The sequence below is a fragment of the Mastomys coucha genome, unplaced genomic scaffold (genome assembly GCF_008632895.1).
Source record: "Mastomys coucha isolate ucsf_1 unplaced genomic scaffold, UCSF_Mcou_1 pScaffold12, whole genome shotgun sequence".
Lineage (NCBI taxonomy): Eukaryota > Metazoa > Chordata > Mammalia > Rodentia > Muridae > Mastomys > Mastomys coucha.
In genome coordinates, this window is record NW_022196894.1 from 76,214,552 (window position 1) to 76,234,809 (window position 20,258).

The 20,258-nt window shown below is 35.4% G+C and overlaps 1 protein-coding gene across 1 annotated transcript in view; it reads right to left on the reverse strand.

Annotated features, from left to right (window-relative positions):
• Tmprss15 (transmembrane serine protease 15) overlaps positions 1 to 20,258 on the reverse strand; it is a 117,962-nt gene that overhangs the window by 90,248 nt on the left and 7,456 nt on the right. Inside the window, exons 4-6 of the mRNA XM_031360392.1 lie at positions 15,407 to 15,558; positions 11,928 to 11,972; positions 9,227 to 9,271 (exon numbers count right to left, since the gene is read on the reverse strand). Coding sequence (XP_031216252.1) covers positions 9,227 to 9,271; positions 11,928 to 11,972; positions 15,407 to 15,558 — 242 coding nt within the window. The remainder of the gene's footprint in view (positions 1 to 9,226; positions 9,272 to 11,927; positions 11,973 to 15,406; positions 15,559 to 20,258) is intronic.

Here is a 20,258-nt window from a genome sequence, read left to right on the forward strand (position 1 = left end):
TGCCAGCCCAGGCTACTAAACCCAGCAAAACTCTCAATTACCATAGATGGAGAAACCAAAGTATTCCATGATAAAACCAAATTTACACAGAATATTGCTACAAATCTAGACCTTCAAAAAGTAATAAATGGAAAACTTCAACAGAAGGAGGGAAACTATATCCTAGAAAAAGCAAAAAAGTAATTTTCCAAGAAAATTAAAAGAAGATAGCCACATGAACAGATTTCCAACTCTAACAACAAATATAACAGGAAGCAACAATTGCTTTTCTTTAATATCTATTAATATCAATGGATTCAATTCCCCAATAAAAAGACATAGACTATCAGACTTGGTATGTAAACAGGACCCAACATTGTGTTGCATACCGGAAAACCACCTGAGTGACAAAGACAGATACTACCTCAGGATAAAAGGATGGAAAACAATTCTCTGAGCCAATGGTCCCAAGAAAAAAGCTGGAGTAGCCATTCTAATATTGAATAAAGTCACCTTTCACCCTAAAGTGATCAAAAAAGATAAGGAGGGACACTTCATATTCATCAAAGGTATGATCTACCAAGAGGAATTTACAATTCTGAACCTCTATGCTCCAAATGCAAGGGCATCTACATTCATATAAGAAAACTTTACTAAATCTCAAAGCATACATTGCACATCACACAATAATAGTGGGAGATTTCAAAACCCCACACTCTGCAATGGACAGATCATGGAAACAGAAACTAAACAGAGAAACGGTAAGACTAATAGAAGTTATGAAACAGATGGATTTAACAGATATCTATAGAACTTATTATCCTAAAACAAAAGGATATACCTTCTTCTCAGTACTTCATGGTACCCTCTCCAAAATTGACCATATAATTGGACACAGATTACGCCTCTACAGATACAAGATTGAAATAATTTCTGCATCCTATCAGATTATCATGGACTAAGGCTGCTCCTCAATAACAATATCGACAATAGAATGCCCCCACACACGTGGAAGGTCAACAACACTTTACTCAATGATAACTTGGTCAAGGAAGAAATAAAGAAAGAAATTAAAGACTTTCTAGAGTTTAACGAAAATGAAGCCACAACATACCCAAACTTATGGGACACAATGAAAGCAGTCCTAAGAAGAAAACTCACAGCTTTAAGTGCCTCCAAAAAGAAACTAGAAAGAGCATACACCAGAAATTTGACAGTATATCTGAAAGCTCTAGAACCAAAAGAAGCAAATTCGCCCAAGAGGAGTCGAAGGCAGGAAATAATCAAACTCAGAGCTGAAATAAACCAAATAGAAACAAAAAGAACTATACAAAGAATCAACCAAGCCAGGAGATGTTTCTTTGAGAAAATCAACAAAATAGATAAACCCTTAGCCCGACTAACTAGAGGGCACCAAGGACCTCCACATAAAACCAGATACACTGAAACTAGTAGAAAGAAAGTGGGGAAGAGCCTCGAGCACATAGGCACAGGGGGAAATTTCCTGAACAGAACACCAATAGCTTATGCTCTAAGGTCAAGAACTGACAAATGGGACTTCATAAAATTGCAAAGCTTCTGTAAGGCAAAGGACAGTGTCAATAGGACAAAATGGCAATCAACAAATTAGGAAAAGATATTTATCAATCATTTATCTGATAGAGGGTTAATATTCAATATATACAAAGAACTCAAGAATAACTCCAGAGAACCAAATAACCCTATTAAAAAAATGGAGTACAGAGCTAAACAAAGAATTCTCAACTGATGAATACCAAATGGCTGAGAAGCACATAAAGAAATGTTCAACATCCTTAGTCATCAGGGAAATGCAAATCAAAACAACCCTGAGATTCCACCTCACACCAGTAAGAATGGCTAGGATAAAAAGCTCAGGTGACAGCAGATGTTGGAGAGGTTGTGGAGAAAGAGGAACACTCCTTCATTGCTGGTAGAATTGCAAGCTGGTACAACCACTCTGGAAAACAGTTTGGTGGTTCCTCCAGAAATTGGACATAATTCTGCCAGAGGACCTAGCTCTACCACTCCTGAGCATATACCCAGAAGATGCTCCAACTTGTAATAAGGGCACATGCTCCACCATGTTCATAGCAGCCTTATTTATAATAGCCAGAAACTGGAAACAACCCAGATGTCCCTCAACAGAGGAATGGATACAGAAATTGTGGAACATCTACACAATGGAGTACTACTCAGCTGTTAAAAACAATGAAGTTATGAAATTCTTGGGGAAATGGATGGATCTGGAGAATATCATTCTGAGTGAGATAACCCAATCACAAAAGAACACACATGGTATGCATTCTCTGATAAGTAGATATTAGACTAGAAGATCAGAATACACAAAGTACAAACCACATACCATAAGAAACTCAAAAAGAAGGAATACCAAAGTGAGGATACTTAGTTCCTTCTTAAAAGGGGAAACAAAATATCCATGGAAGGTGTTGTAGAGGCTAACTATGAAGCAGAGACTAAAGGAAGGACAATTTAGAGACTGTTCCACCTGGGAATCTTTCCCATATTCAGTCATCAATTCTAGACACCATTGTGGATGCCAACAAATGCTAGATGACAGGAGCCTGAGATAGCTGTCTCCTAGAGGCTCTGACAGAATCTGACTAATACCGAAGTAGAGGCTCACAGTCATTCATTGAACTGAGTACAGGGTCCCCAATGAAGGAACTAGTGAAAGGACCCAAGGAGCTGAAGGGTTTGCAGCCCCTTAGGAGGAACTACAATATGAACCAACTGGTACCCTCAGAGCTCCCAGGGACTAAAACTCCAACAAAAGGGTACACATGGTGGGGCTCATGGCTCCAACAGCTTGCGTATAGCAGAGTATGTCCAAGCTGGTCATCAATGAGAGGAGAGGACCTTGGCCCTGTGAAGGTTCTATGCCCCAGTGTAGGGGAATGCCAGGGCCAGGAAGTGGGAGAAGGTGGAATGTTGAGCAGGGGGAGGGTGAAGGGAACAGGGGATTGTTATAATTTTTGTTTTCTTTTTGTTCTGATTTTATTTTACTTTTCTTTTTTTTTTTAATAGGGGAACCTTGGAAAGGAGATTTTGTATATAAGAAAACATCTTAAAAAAAAAAGAAGTAGGTTTGTGTAAAAATTAAGTTTTGGCTACAATAGGGTAGTAGGTTAAGGCAGGAATTTTAATCTTATGGTGGAGCAAAAGGAGTTGGCTTCAGGCAAGATTTTGGGCTTGGACAAGGCAGTGGGTTCAGGTATCTTGGTCATTCTGTCATAGGAGTAATCACATGACTTTGCTTACTGTCTTGCTAGTTCTTTATTGTAGTGCTTGCCCTTAATACTTGCATGTAATTAAAATGGTCTATAAAAAAGTGCAATAGAAGTACTGAGGATTAGCCAAAAATTAAAACCATCTTCACAAGAGAACTCACATTTAAATTAGATTAAGAAAAATTTGTAAAAGTAACTTAGGTAGACAAGTATGGATTAAACGTGATGACTTGACAAGAGAACATCAATATAAGATACATAGAAAACTCTAATTTATCTAGATGTCATGATGCTGGGACCATGCCACGAAAGAATGAAGATGGCTTAGACATGTGAAAAGAGTTGTTTCTCAAGGGAGGACAACAATGTTTGTTAAGGGATAAAATCTCTGGCTTGATGAATTCAGTCAAGAGTACAAGTCTTTCAAGATTCTTTTGGCCCACCATCATGTCATTCACAAAACCAGGCTGTAGCCTTCTTTCCTCTATCCTCAAACACCACCCCATAGTAGAATAGTGGCAAGACATTGCATTTCGTCTGAAATAGAGAAAGCCTATAGTATTGAAACCTTTATGTTTCGGAAATCATTGCTTGCACAGCCAGCATCAAAGGACTAGAACAAGCTGCCATGTAGGAAGCCTGCAAACGTATGAGCAAGTGCCCCAGAGAGCCCCTCCAGCTACACTGCAGCAGCCAAGAAACCAATCTGTGGGATGCTACCTTAGCTCCCGTCGCTCCCCTCCAGTACTCCAAATTGGTTAGTAAAACTTTACAGTAATTGGCGACAAAGGCAGCTGAACAAAAGAACATAATCCACATGGACTTTTTACCTGTTATCATATAAAAATTCTCTTTGGCAGAATTTATTACAGTACTAATGCCAGGTATATGATGCATGTGTTTGTTGATTTTTCTCAAACTCTATCTTCAAGGCATATAAAAATGAGAATAAACTTAACATCCCTGAAAGACATATTCATAATAAATTACTGCTTAGAAACTGCAGTTTTCAAGTTTAATTGCCTCGTTCCTCTCTATAAATCTATAGTGTCTTGCTGTATGAGGGGAATAAATGAGAGGTACGATTCAGGACTTATGTGCTGCATGAACTTAATGCCAAGGAGAATATTGTATTTCACTACCTAGTTACCTTTTAACAATTGCTTATGAATTAATTAAGACAATTCAGTGAAAGGAAATAGTTGGAAACAATATTTGTTGGTGAATAAGTTTCCAGATTTAAAGGAACAGTACCAATTTAAAATTGTGTTTAAAATCTAGTGTTAGAAAAATCTCTTTTACACCAACATGAAGATGCTAATAATATCAGTGTTGTTATTTTGATATAAGTCAGTAGAAAAACTGACCTAATTAATATGGTTTTTCCTTCCTTTGTTTGAATTGCTGTGGTATCCACAGTAACATGGTATCTGAATCATTTCTCTTTTTACTTTTATTCTACTTTTCATTAACAAGAAATAGCCAGGGACCATGTACTCAGTTCAATGGATGGCTGTGAGCTTCTATATCTGTATTAGTCAGGTACTGTCAGAGCCTCTTAGGAGATAGCTATATTTAGGCTGCCTTGTCCTTCCTTCAATCTCTGCTCCAATGAAGGAGTTGGAGAAAGGACCAATGGAGCTTAGGGGTTTGTAGCCCCTTAGGATGAACAACAATATGAACTAACTAGCACCCTCAGAGCTCCCAGGGTCTCAACCACCAACCAAGGACTGCACATGGTGGGTCTGATTGTTCTGGCAGCATGTGTATAGTAGAGGATTGCAAATTCAAACATCAATAGGAGGAGAGGACCTCGGCCCTGTGAAGGTTCTGTGCCCCAGTGTAGGGGAATACCAGGGCCAAGAAGTGGGAGAGGGTGGGGTGGCAGGCATGGGGAGGGGAGAGGCAACAGGGGTTTGTTCTTGTTGTTTTTGTTTGTTTGTTTTTTGGAGGAGAAACTGGGAAAGGAGAAATTTACATGTAAATAAAGAAAATATCTAAAAAAAAAAAAAAAAAAAAAAAAAAAGAAAGAAAAAGAAAAAGAAAAAAAATAGCCAGGTGCTATCTCAGGCATTTATTTTAATATTTATATTCTATGTGATACTTATTAAGTTATTATTTTTTGTTTTTTGTTTTCTTTTCTGTTTTTTGGTTTTCAACACAGAGTTTCTCTGTGTAGCCCTGGCCATCCTGGACCTCACTCTGTAGACCAGGCTGGCCTTGATCCGCCTGCCTCTGCCTCCCAAATGCTGGGATCAAAGGCATGCACCACAACCCGATACTTATTAAGTTCTAAGATAATAAATAGCTTTCTAAGTATATAAGAAGTAATTGCTGCAGTTGATCAATGCATATATTAGACCATGTCATGTCAAGAATGATCAATTTTATATAACATTTTTTATGTCATATTAAGAATTATGAGCTAGAACTTTGGGTATGCTTGATATGTTCAGTACCTTAGAGATACATGTTATGTTTTATATTACATATTCATTAATATCTTGAACATCACTTGCTCATTTCTAACAAGACAGACAAGCACAAGTATTTATTGACTTTATTATTTTAACTTAAATGATGGGAAGGTACATGGCTATTTTGTTTTCTGTAACTTCTTTCACTAGCTTTTTCCTTCCTACAGAAGGCTTTGGACATAAGATTAGCAAGCAATTCACAATTGCTTCACTGTTTTTTTCAACATAGTAAAGCAGGAAATGTCCTGGGTTTAGTTTGTTGTTATATTTCTAGCATTTATTTTCTCATGCTTGAGCCATTTTATGTACTTTTAGAACATTTTATGCATCTAATAGAGCATCAGGAACTCAATTATATCAATCATGTAATATAGATGCTTGTTGATTATTTTCAAGTCTCATGAAGAATGTCTTGAAATATTAATCTATCTTTCTAGTTTGTTTTTAGGTGAATGAAAGTGTAACTATCTACAATTATTTTTCAAAGTAAGTCAATATAATTAGTATTGAAAGATATATATATATGTATATATATACATACAAACACACATGCATACACACACACACACATATATATGATCTTTGGAACTATTAGTATTTCTTCATCTTGTAAAAATAAATGTGACTATTTGACAATTTTCAAAGTGTCAGGGCCACTGTTTTGCTATGTTTAAATATATTACTGTGGGTTTCTTCACATTGTCATGAACTTTTAATGAGCTCTAGACATGTTAATCATTGGTAATAAATAATTTTAATTAACAAATCAGGCTTTCTTTTACATTTCAAACAATGCACCAGCATATATTGTACAGGGATTAACAATTCTAACTGAGAGGACATTTATAGTTTCAGAAATAGTTTTTCTATGTCTGTAATCTGATACACAGATTCGTAAGATAAAACTAGAACATAGAAAGTACTGTAATAGCAGAGTTCCATTTCCTTCAAGTCAGCATAATAAAATCTTTTGCCTTGACACTTTATGTTACCTGGGATGTGAGTCACCCCCTTTCAAGTGCATCTGTCCTGCACACAGCACTCATCTGTAAGTCACTAAGAATCTCTTTTTCATGTTGCTTTTTAGCCACATAGTTTACATACAAAAGATTTGCTTTAATAACTGCCCCAAAGCACAAGAATCACGCTTAAAATTTGTATATTTCCTTAGAACATCACAATGTGGTTTCTAAAATGCAAAGTGAAATATTTATCACAATAATATACATGTATGCATAAGAAAAGAAGTAATACATGCAGATGTTTTTCCATGTACCATAGGTTTACACCTTAATTAAAACCATCATTATTGATAATGTCAAAGCTGCATTTAGTACAGCTAATGTTTCAACATCTTACTTCAGCTTAGATAACCTTAATCATTCTCAGAGAACTTGTATTAAGTTATAAATGGGTAAAATCATGCAAGAGAAGGTCTACTGTGTAATAAAGCATGTTTTATATATTTGCTAAATATTAAAATTAAAGATTAGAATGTAACATATACATTCTATATCATAATGTCTAAATTCTTAGTTTGAACCACTGTAAGTTTGTGACTTTGTGTAAAGTGTTCAATTTTATCTCCTGTCTTAGGAATTCCAGGTATCTGAGAGTTATCAAACAACTCAGAGAGAACAATTGGAGATTTGAGTTTTTGACATTGCTGAGTTTACTTAAATGTTGGGACATACTTTGGTCATTTAGCATGAAGCCAAATTAAGTACCATTAAGTTAAGGCCAGGGCAAGTCTTACCATTGTGACCACCTAAGTATGAGCTGAGCAAGGATGACACCAAAGTGGGCATGTCTAATTGGAACAGGGAAACCTCACAAGGCCTTATCCCTACACAAGGAACTATAGAAAGCTGGGAGTGAAAGAGGTGGTCTTCCCCAGAGAAGAGAACACCAATCATTCACTAAAGTGTCAAATGGTCAGCCCTGAAAACATACATACCAATAACATAAAAGTAACATACTAGATACTCAGCAGGTTATATTTTGGAATACACACACACACACATATATGTATACATATATATGTATACATATATATTTATATTGGCCATATTTATATATGGAATATGTATACCACATATATGAGATTTATGTATATGAAAATACATATATACACATGCAATAACAGTGAAAATGAGGACGTCAATGAGAAGAGCAGGGAGTGTATATGGTAGGGTATATATGGAGGAAAGGGAAGAGAGAAATGTTGTAATTAAATTAAAATCTCAAAAAATAATCCACAGAAACACAGTGTGCAGATTACTAAGATTCTAGAGAAAATGGCACTTCACAGATAGACATGGGAGGACAATATGGCTCAGAGTGAAGTCACTTGCTCTCAAGGCTGATGATCTGAATGTGATCGCTGAGACCCACAATGGAATGAGAAAACTGACTCCCACAAGTTGTTCTCTGACTTCTGCATGCGAACTATGACACATGTGATCTTCTATTTGTGGAATAAATGAACACTTAGAAAAATAACATCCTGGGAACTAGCTTATAGTACACTTCTACCAAAAAAAAAAATGACTCAATGAATCAAGCTGTATTTTATTACTGATGATAAGAGGACTACATTAGCAGATCAACCCTGTCTATGCAGAGAATATGCTCAAAGAAGAGTATCTCAATATCTGATACATCTGGCATCCTTTCTAGAAAAGGCTTCAATCCCAGTGCCTACATGCCTAGCAAACCCATAGCTGTAGTTTTAAAAATGCAGAATGCAAAAGTAAGTTAGACAATAGAGATATTAGCCCCCACTATACAACCATGTTTGTTCCTTTAGAGAGTTTAAGAAACGTCTGAGGCACCAGATAATTTCAAATAATAACAAAAACTTTAAAATATAAAAAATATTAAGACTCCAGAACAACCAGAGAGGGGCTATACAAAAGCTGTTTCCTGTGTATGTTCTTCTACCTGGGCTGCCTTGTCTTGCCTCAGTGGGAGAATATGCACCCACCTAGACTCACAGAGACTTGATGTACTAGAGCCGCAGTATACCCAGGGGGAAGCTTCATCAGCTCAGAGAGAAGAGAAGGGGGGTGGGGATGAAACCAAGGATTATGGGAGGAGATAGCCAGGAGGTAGGCATTGAGCAGGATATAAAGTGAATAAGTAAAAATAAATAAATAATTCAGGAATTAAAATATTTTAAGTGAATACTAGCTATTTTCTCGACATATTTTATCTTAGAATTTTTAATCTTATTGTAAATTATTAATACATGCTAGCTTATTATATAATTTTGTATGGATCTAGAGATATACAAAATTTGTTGACACAAATTGTTGTGTATTTTTGGCAGTCAGTGTAATGCTATAAGAACTGATCTGAAGTTGTTGCAACAATTGCTGTTAATAAGTTACCCAATGGTGCTAGAAGAAAGCAAAGTTGCTTTGAATCTCAGATTTATGATCTAAATTTAATGGAAAATGTCATTACAGTTTAAGTAAATGTAATGCTATAAGAACTGACCTGAAGTTGTTGCAGCAACTGTTGTTGATAAGGTACCCAGTGATGCTAGAAGAAAGCAAAGTTGATTTTATGATATAAACTTATGTAAATCATTGCACAGTATGAGTTGGTTTTCCTATGTCATCTGTGTTGTTGTGGTGGTGGTTGCATTTTTAGCACCTATTGTAGATATGCTATTAATCCTGATCTTAGGTTGCCAGTGGAATGAAAAGCTAAGTGACATTAAAATAATCATCACAAATTTTAATAAAATGTTGTATTATTTAATATTTCATTCAGTGAGGCTGGAGAGATGATTCAGCAGTTAAGAGCACCTGTTCCTCTTGCAGAAGACCTAGGCGGCTTTCTCAGTACCTGCGTGAGGTTTCCCAACCACCTGTGACTCTAGTTCCCAGGGACATGGCACCCTCTTCTGACCTTCATAGGTACAGGGCATACATGTAGTGTGCATACAGATAAACCGGCAGAACATACGTTCATAGAGTACTATGATAATAAATAAAAATTGAATGCATCTAAAATATAATATTTCATATAATTTCAGCTTATTGTGAACCACTAGTATATATTAACTCAGATTTCCCCTTAATTTATAGATCTAAGGATAAATCCTTTATGATTCTTAAAAATTGTTTTATAGCTATTACTGAGTTGCTGAGTAGCTGTGCACATGTATGGGCTTCCATGTGAGGTGACCATTGTGAAGTTTAGCACTGACCTCACACGAAGTCAATGTAGGAACTGCTGCTGTGAGAACCCAAGATGCTTTAAGAAATTACAACTGATTTGACAATTGAATTTAAAATAGGCTGGAAAGCATTGGACGTTTTTTGAATATTTGTCAAAAGACATCTGGGTATTTTGTTTTTGTTTTTGTTTTTGTTTTTGTTTGTTTGTTGTTTTTTTTTTGGGTTCTTTACTTGCCAGCTCTTATGCTGTCCTATTTATTATCTGGATTTGATGTCTTGGGTGAATTTCTAGTAACTGAATAATCTACTTGCATAATTTCTAAAAGCTAAGTTTCCTTTGTTTTGTATTAATTTAAGAAAGGCATTTATTCATGCTATAGTCATATAAAATGATTTATGTTCAACTACCAGATCTTGCCATTCCTAGAAAGTGTTTTTCACTAATGTATTTGAATGATGTCAATCTCAAAATAATGATACACATAATATTTACTGGAAATAAATTATTGCTTCAGTATGAAGATTTTCCCCCTCTATATAATATATTCTCATTACCATTCCCTCACCCATATCCTCCCAGAACACTTCGACCCACTCACTTATTTCACACCCTTGGATTACTAAAAGTTGTTGGCTGTAATGTATATGCAGAGTCCAACTCAGATCTTCACCAAAGTAGCAATCACATTTAACCTCTGAACTAGCTCTCCAGCCTTCTGTTTATTCTTTTATGTCTTTTACATGTGAAAAACTTCACTTCCCTAACAGGTCTGCCTGAAAACTAAATGATGTAATGATTGGTCCAGTTATGTATTTGTCTCAAACATTGTGGAAATATCATGATGATGGATAACACTGAGTATTATCTTTACAATCTTGTAACAATTTCCATTTGTTAATGATAAATAGTTAAGATTGACATTTAGGATAACTTTTGCAATGATCAAGAGAAGATTAGTAATCACACAATTTTTAGGACACTGATTTCAAAGAATTTATAAAACAAGGTGCCTGTTGGATTTGGTAGTTGGCAGAACTACAATGAGTTTTCAGATTTTTGGTTACTATTTAATACTTTTTTTTTCCATTACAGATTCATTTTATATTTTAAGGTAACTGGTCTTAATTAAAAAAGAGATCCATCATTTTCCAAGGAGATTTCTTCCAATAGAAAGGTTACCTTGATGAGACTAGAGAAAGCTCTGAATTTATAAGCCAATATAGAAATTTAAATGAAAGAGGCAGAATAGTGGTGATGCGGATAAGTTAGCGTTAGAGTTTGCTTTTACTTTTGGAAAATGTAATACGTTTCCTCAGTGATTGTTTTAAAGGTGTTATCTATAGAGTCTCGTTACATGGGTCAGCTGTAAAATAATACACACACCATATAAAGTTTAAAATAAAACAGGTATCAAAATGAGAAATATCTGGAATAAATAACTGGGAATAAATAACTAGGTATTATTAAGTTAATAATATTCTCAGCTACATTACTTTTAACCAAAATATGACTTCCATATTTTAAAATGAAGACTACATATCATAATTAACTGCAGAAAGAGAATTTATTCTTCTATAATGTCATGAAGTTTGATGATCACTGAGTTGTGAACAGGCAAAATGGTGTTGTTAGCAAAGTGCCTGTCTTATAAGCATGAGGAACTGAATTCAGATCCTCAGAATTTCTAAAACATTGGCATATGACCAGGCAATGGTGGCACACTGTTAATCCCAGCACTTGAGAGACAAAGACATGTAAATCTCTGAGTTCATGGCCAGCCTGGTCTACAGAGTGAGATCTAGGACAGCCAAAGCTACAGAGAAAAAAAAAATCTGTTTTGAAAGACAGCATTCTACAATCTCAGGACTATATCTACATGTTCACAGACATGTCTGTGTAGTGTACTCACAAATAAACACACACACACACACACACACACACACACACAAACACACACGCACACACACACACACATAAACACACACAAAATGTTATAAATACAAATACTGACCTGAAGTTGTAATAGGGACTGCTGTGGAGAAGTCACTCGAGGATGCTAGAGGAAAGTAAAGATGATTTTATACTTGTCTTTATAATATAAATGTATTACAAATCACTGTGTACAGTTTGAATATTTCTGCAAAGGGCAGGTATATTTTTGAGTTCCAATTTACCTTTTCTCATACTATTCCTATTCATTATGTGGCTATGACACTTTAGATATAATTTTAGTAAGTTCATAATCAATTTATATAACTTATCTAAGGTAAGTTTTCTTTGTTCTGAATCAATTCATGAACAGTATCTAATTATCCTTGCTATAGTTATATGGGATAGTTTACATTCAAGGAATATAAGAAAACCTATCAGACCTTGCCATTCTCAGGAATAATAATGGGAGGAGAGGCCCTTGGTCCTGAGAAGGCTTGATCCAGTGTAGAGGAATGCCAGGACAGAGAAGTGGGAGTGAGTGGGTCAGTGAGCAGGGGAATAGAGGGAAGGGATAAGGGTTTTGAGAGGGGAAATGAGGGATGTATATAACACTTGACTTGCAAATAAAGAAAATATCTAATAAAAGGAAAGAATAAGAAAAAAGTAAAAAATAAAAAATATATATATTTGAAAAATTCTATAATGCAAATATTAAACATAAATATCTAAAGTTAAGCTTGGTGTGTTTATAAATATGTTTTAAGATAACTCATAAGTCAAATACAACAATTTTGACTTGAGTCTGTTCTTGAGTAACTTTTGCAGTATAATTTGTGGTGTGTGGAAGACAGACTAAAGTCAACTGGAGAAGATATGATTTACTTGAATCAGCATCTGATTTTTTTAACCATAAATTTCATCTTTCAGGTAATGCAAGTTTATGGACCCATTAAGATTAATTTTAGCACATCTGTGAAATAGTTTGTCACAGAGACTACTGACAGGAAGACACATTAAAGAGGAAAGGAAAATTACTCAGAAAAAAATTACTTGAAAAATGAAGCATTATTTTTCAATGATATAACTTTTATAAGCAAACTCAAATGTTGATCAAGAAGAAAAACAGTAGCCTCAAAATGTCTAGGTCAGAGTTCTTTATCTGTTGTAAATAGTTTATGATGAGCAGTTCACCAAAATCCTCTGGATTTTGTTCTTTTACCTTTGCAAACTGGGAGTGGGAACATGATTGCATAACAAGGTTCCACTAGACTTATTTACAGAATGGTTTGATGGATAATATATCTGGCTTATCTAATGATGGCTAATGGTAACTTTCAAATTAACTTCATTAAGTGTCCAAACCACACCATGTCCATTCTATAGGCTGTACTGAAGAATACGTGACTTTACTTGAGACACAGAGAAATTTAGGGAACATCTTGGCAAATAATTAAGGATTAAGCAGGAAAATAACTGGAAATTGTGCTTCATGAACCAACCCTGTTAAGAAAATTATTTTATACTAATGTGTCACAGGTGTGAATTGTTTGCCAAAATAGTCTAAACACAGAAGAGACATATCCTTCTGCAAGTTTATGCAGTTAATTGAAAAGCAAATCTACACTGATTGTCTTTGAACTTTATCAGAAATGATGGTGGTCATTCGGCTTGTCTCTACTGTTTTTGGCATGTATATTTATCTCTTGATGTTATTTTGAATATGAGTGCTTTAATATTCACAAAATATGAATTCTGAAATATATTTAGCTTCAGCATTTAGGAAAAAAGGCACTGTGAACATAGAAAAGCAAAGAAAATTACTACTGTTTATAACTAAACTAAATAGAATATAAATATTTTTGGAATGAACTGAATGAAGGAGGACTAGGATAAAAAATAGAATTATGTATATGTTAATGTTAATTGTTGATGTAACAAGATAAACAACTGAAGGGAGGAAACGGTAATTTAGTGTCATGGCTTCAGAATATTCAAGTCTAGGTGACTAGCTCTTTTGTGTCTGGGAAAGAGATGAGGTTGCACAATCATGGTAGAAGAAAATGATTTAGGAAAATAGTTTAGTTTACATTTCTGTTGCTGTTATAAATAACATGACCAAAAGCAACTTGGACAAGAAAGTGTTTATTCAACCTACAGGCTCCTACTCGTTATCAAGGAATACCAGGACAAGAACTTTGGGGTAGGCACTAAAGCAGAGCCCACAAGAAAACTCTGCTTATTGGCTCCCTTTTAGTAGCTTCTTCAGCTATATTCCTTAAACAGTCTAGGTCCATCTCTCCAGGCTTGACATCACCTACCATGGGTTGATGGATCCTTCATTAGTTAACAATAAAATGCCCACATACATGGGCAGATACAATAGAGGCAATTCCTGAACTGAAATTGTTTCCATTGCTCAGGTATCTTCAGCTGACCACTGAAGACAACTGTGACATTAAATATATACACACATATATATGGCATTAAATACAATATATATATATGTACATATATATGTATATATATATATTATATAACCACTTTTGTGGCTTTGGAAGATATACATATACACACATGTATATTACTTTCTTCAAGCATGCCATACCTCCTAATACAGCACTCAATGAGCAGTTCATTGATGAGTTAATCCATTGGTTAATTTAGCATTTTCCGGAGCCAAGTATCTCTCAAATATTGTATGGACGGAAGACCAACTCTTCAGGGGAAACTTCATATACAGAATTAGTGGTTCAGGAGACATATTGTCTGGGTGTTAAAGACTCTTTATTATTTTGTATAATTGTGTGTGTGTGATTGTGGATGTATGTATGAGTGTGTGGGTTAGTATGTTTGTGTCTGCTGTGTGTATGTGTGTGTGTGTGTGTAGGTGCTCATGTGTGTTTGTGTGAATAATATGTAAGGAGGGCACACTTAGAGAAATTAGAAAACAATTTTTGGCATCAGTTCTCTCTTTTCCTTTTTGCTTCAGGAGGTCTAACTCATTGTCTGCCATGCTTTGCTATCGGCTGAGCGTCTCCCCAGCGTTTCCAGTGTTACCTTTGGCTCCCGAGCTCTTTGCCTTTTATTTATCCTTAGGATAAAAATGGCTTATTACTTTAAGAATACACAACTTTTTTGGAAGAAAATTGATTGGATTAAATTTATCAATCTGTCTTTTGTTTTCATCTCAATTTCTAATTAGACATTTGTCCTTGCCTCTTGACGGTAATCTCATAAGGTCTGTGATTCAATCATAAATTCTATAATTTGACTTCCTAATGAATGATTGACGAAACTCATAGTTAGAACGTGACAAGACTCACAGACGTCTCTGCCCACTGACATTTTCAGAATCCTTTTTATACTTGATGGTTTCCAAACTTCTCTTCACTGATACTTCCGTTCAAATATTTCACTTTTCTCATGTAAATGTGTTACCTCAGGCAATCCGACATGCTCCCAATGCCAAGGACGAGTCTCCTGCCTCGCTCCTATGTTGCTAGAATCTTAATTTCATAGCTTAATGATTCAAAGAAATCAAATAATGTTCGCAGATACCTGTGATATCAATGCTGTTCAAATCAATATGGAGAGTGACCAGTTGGCTGGATTTATTTGCTTCAATGCCCTGAATCAGTTCTTCTTTTACATTTTCATCTGACACCCACTGAACAAAAAGAAGGTCAAAGAGGACAATTACGCTGCCATTTCTGCAAAGCAAAAGAAAAAAAAAGTAATGATATAAGAGTAAAAAGTCTTCAGGTGATTTGTTCTCAATTCAGGCAGAGTGTTGATAAAATGTACTAGTTAGTTATCCTATCCTCGATCCTCATTATGCCAGTGGAAGGCCTTGTAACCCCTGCTCTGCAGTATGGTTTACAAGATTGCTTTTCTAAAATGTAGAAATAAGAATGAATGTAATAGATGCAGCGACGTACTATGCTAATTTACCCTTGAAGGAAAGGACAATTAGAAACTGTCAATATTTTTATCCAAGAAGATAAATGCTAACCTACATCCAACGGAGGCTTCCCTGTTTAGTAGGATCCAGGAAAACAGTGCTGGCCCCAGTCTCTTGTGTCAACTTAAACAGTGTCCAGTTGCTTTACTATTTGAGGGAATGCAGTGTGTGGTTTGGTAATGTGTCTGGTAGGTTTTTAGGTCAAGAGAAATCTGATATCGTTTCACTTGCTTCAGATAAATTGTACATGTTTTCAAAAGGCCTGATACTAAGCTTCTGTAAATGTTTGTTTTTACTTTTATTTTTTCCTTTGTTTAACCTAAATGCTTAAAAATATGTCGCAAATTTTGATGGCTGGAAAGAGCCCGAACACACCTGGAATTACTAGACACTCAGGATATTTATCCTCTTGATTAATAATTTTATTGCTTACATGATCTGCCACAATAGTACAGCTCAACCATGTGGCTCTAAACCCCTTCTTATTTAAAACCCTTTCTGGATTTTACAGTTTAAAGGGTTTCTTTTTTTTGTGTGTGTGTGACATTGTAGAAAGGATTTGAAAAAGAAATGGTCCAGTAAGCTTCTTAGGACTGACCATGGAGCATCAGCCCTGACCTGGGGTTGCTGCTGATAACACGAAGGTTGTGCTCTTGCAACCTTGGTATCTCCAAGGTAATGAGCGTCTTCAAAGACTTGATTACCCCTGAAAATTTTCATTATCTACTCTTTCTGCTGGAACACAGAGTAAAAGCTCTTTGTCCCTTCCATTCTTACGTACAGAGAGCGGGAAGTTTCTGGAAGATGACAGTCGTTTACCATTTCAGAAGCTATGACGTCCCATTTTAAAGGCTGCAGCAGTAAGCGGGTCCGCAGCTCAGCAGGAATTCTGTCATTCCGTGGAACTGATTTTCCATTATTTAAACCGTCAAGATGCTTTGTTAAAATTATCTCACACTTCACTTCTATTAAGTTAATTACGTGAAAATGTGGGGAAGTTTAACTGTTCAATTATTTTCTTAATTCACAATAACCAAATCTTATGAGAGGAACAGTACCTTGGTAATCAGTCAGAGCTCTTAAATGTTCACACATAAGAAACTCTTGTCTTTACTAAGGATTCTGTTATTTACAGACACGTTTTTGCAATTTGATCTTCAGTACTTAACGCCTTCTGTGCCAGCTGACCACTGTTTTTTAAATATTTATTTAATATCTTATTTTCTTTTTACATATCTGTGTGTTTGTGGCAGGGGTGTTGGGGGTGTGCCCACACGAGTGCAGGCATGCATGGAGACCAAAAGAGACAGATGGATTTCCTGCTGGTTCTGAGTATCTTAGTGTGGGTGCTGGGTACTAAACTCTGGTCTTCTGCAAGAGCAAGTGTCCTTAATTCTGAGCTATTTCTTTAGTGTCCTAACCCCTACTTTTATTGGAGATTAGCTTTCTACTCATAGGGAAAGAAGCTATCTTCGTTATTCATTTCTCAAGACTTGGTCATTATTAATTGAATGTGAGAACACATACAAGAGACTATTAGACTTTTATTTTTAACATTAATAATAAATAATAATAATAAACTACAGAGAAGTACTGCTTTAATTATTTGCCTATTTTTATGTCTATACATAGCAGCCAGAATCAGAGAACCATTTGAGGACCATATGGGGATCATTATGCTAGCCGTGGTTGAATGTCATTTGCAGCATATTAAAAGAAATCAAACAGTTGAATCTTTTCTATTGCTGTCAACTGACCATTGAATTTACCCTCACAGAAATCAATACTCCTTATGATGTCAGAAAAGTCAAACGAAACTAAGGAAAAGAAAAACAAAAAAGTCCCTCCACTTTTTAAGGCTCGATGATTTATAGACTGTTAACTGAAAGTTAAAAGAACATGTTCAGTGGTTTACAGCCATCAGGTTTCATCCCACCCTTTGTCACAAGGATGGTGAAGATCAGGAGATGTGCATGATTCTTCACCCTAGCCCATATTTTCTCTACAGTTATACAAATATGGACACCTAGAGCAAGAGTGTAAACTTTATGCAGGGCTCTATAACAGAGGGGATAACCATGTCTCTGCTTCTTAGAAGTCCATGAATATAATCTCCACCCTCTTTTTTCAATACTTTAGTGAACTATTCACCTTAAGGAAAGAGATTGAGACTGGTACATATGTTTATTGTCTTGTATTGTTGTAATAAATTTAGATATGAATTGATGGAGAAATAGCTAGCTATTTGGATGGTTTTGTCAGTCAAAAAGATATTTTGTTCCCATAGGCTTCTAATGGACACAGCTTCCTTTCCCTCAGTCCTCTTATCAGCTTTCCCCCTTTCTCAACCCCTCTTTTATCTCTCCCTTTTATTAAAATGTGTTCAGAATCTACACCCTTCACCAAAACATGACTGCTTAAGCACGAACTAAAAGTGGCTAGGATTAAATATGCTTTAAAATAAAGCATTAGTGCATAGAAATTTTCTATCTTCTCTCTTCAGCTCCATGGTCTCACTTTCTCTTTTGTCAAGCCAAAGATGATTTAAATGGTAATGAAATCTGCATCTTCTCTATATATTTCCACATATTTAGTTATACAGAACAATTGACTTTGTTTTGCTTGAATTAGGCAGTAGAAGACACAGGCACAAGGTATTTGGGGCAGAGAAAATGCAATTCTAAAATTTCCCTTCACTGGGTTGTAACTAACTGGATTAATTTACCTCAGGCATAAACATATTTGTTTCAAAAGATATGTCTTTTCAGTTGTGAATAATATATTGCAGTTAATAATTTATATCTATGAGGATAAAGGTTTTATATTACAAATACACATACAATTGTATTCTTTATATTTTATTCTCTTATTCAGTGTAAATGTTGAGATAAGAAAGATATATGGTAGAAATCAAGGAAACCATGATAAGTATTTGTTTCATCTTCTAAGCAGACAGAAACTTATTTTTGGTAGTTTGTCAATGATCTGTATCTGTGCTGGAAGATTTACTTTATTTATTAAGATAAATGAGAAAATCACTCCTATAAGGAAAAATAAGAGCCATTTTCGTTTTAAATTACTAGTTTTGTTTGTTTGTTTGTTTTGCTTTTTTAATAGAGGAGCTACATAGTTGCCCTCCCCTTGTTTAATTTTATAGCTACTTAAATCCTATCGTTCTACAGAGAGATTGGATGTAATAGATCAAAATGTTTCTTATCTTATATTTTCCTTAATGATACTGATAACCTTTAGGTTTGCTGAACAAACACAGGCCTTTCCTTTGAGAACTTGGTGACTCACTTATGTGAAAAGGGCAAACTTAAAGTGCACATTGCTACAGAGGGTAAACAGCCCTTTATTAAAAGAGTCAACTGCTAATCCTCTGTGAATCAAAACATTTCCACAGAGCAGAATAGCAGTATCCCCAAAAGATAGGAAAAAAAAAACTTTGCCTCTTCTTCAGACTGATTAAACACACACACACACACACACACACACACACACATGCACTCATGTACACACACTTTAGAAAATGACAAAAATAAATTAATTGAACAATAATATAAAAGACTATGTTTGATATTCTTAGTAATATGCCATGTGAGGACACTAAAATTGTACTGTTTTAAAGGGAGTTTTAGATATTTTTTTCACAGTGTATACTGCTATGTAGAGGAGAAAACAATCATTTCTGTTTCCTGATTTTATAATTTAAAAATTAAGATGCTTAAATATAATGGTGATTTTGTTGCTTTTTCCTATGACTATAGATATTCTTCCATGATTATTTAAGATAATCCTGAAGATGAGGAGAGGCCACACAAGAATAGGGACTGGAATTTGAATTGACAATGCCCATGTAAATGCTAAGAGGGCATTTACCTTCTAGAGTGCAATACCAACACTTAGGAGGCAGAGATGATAAACCTGACCTAGTCTGGTTCTGATTACACACACACACACACACACACACACACACACACACACACACAAATAGTTCTGAATGGCTCCTTGTTTTCTTTCCCCTTACCACATTTCCCTCTTCCGGGTTATTGTTCCACAGAATGTAACAAAGCTCTAACCTGTCTTTCCCATTAACCTTCATTTGACCTTATGTTTTTCTAGGGACAATTTCTTTGTCACTGAATTTAGTCATCAAGAACAGAGGATTCTAAACTGGAGAGAGCAATGGGGGCATTAAGTGTACTTGTTGCTCTTGTAGAAGACAGTATTAAGTTCACAGCACCCACATTACAGTTCAGAACAATAAAAAAGTTCAATTCCAGGAGGCACAATTTCATCTTCTGACGTCTGTGGTCAGACTTTATGGTCTACTAAGGAGAAAAACAAGTAAACAATTCCACCACATCCATCTTGAGGGTGGTATTTTGTATGACTGACCAAAGCTCTACATGAGCTAGTGAGAGAAGTCTTCACTCACTCAAAAAA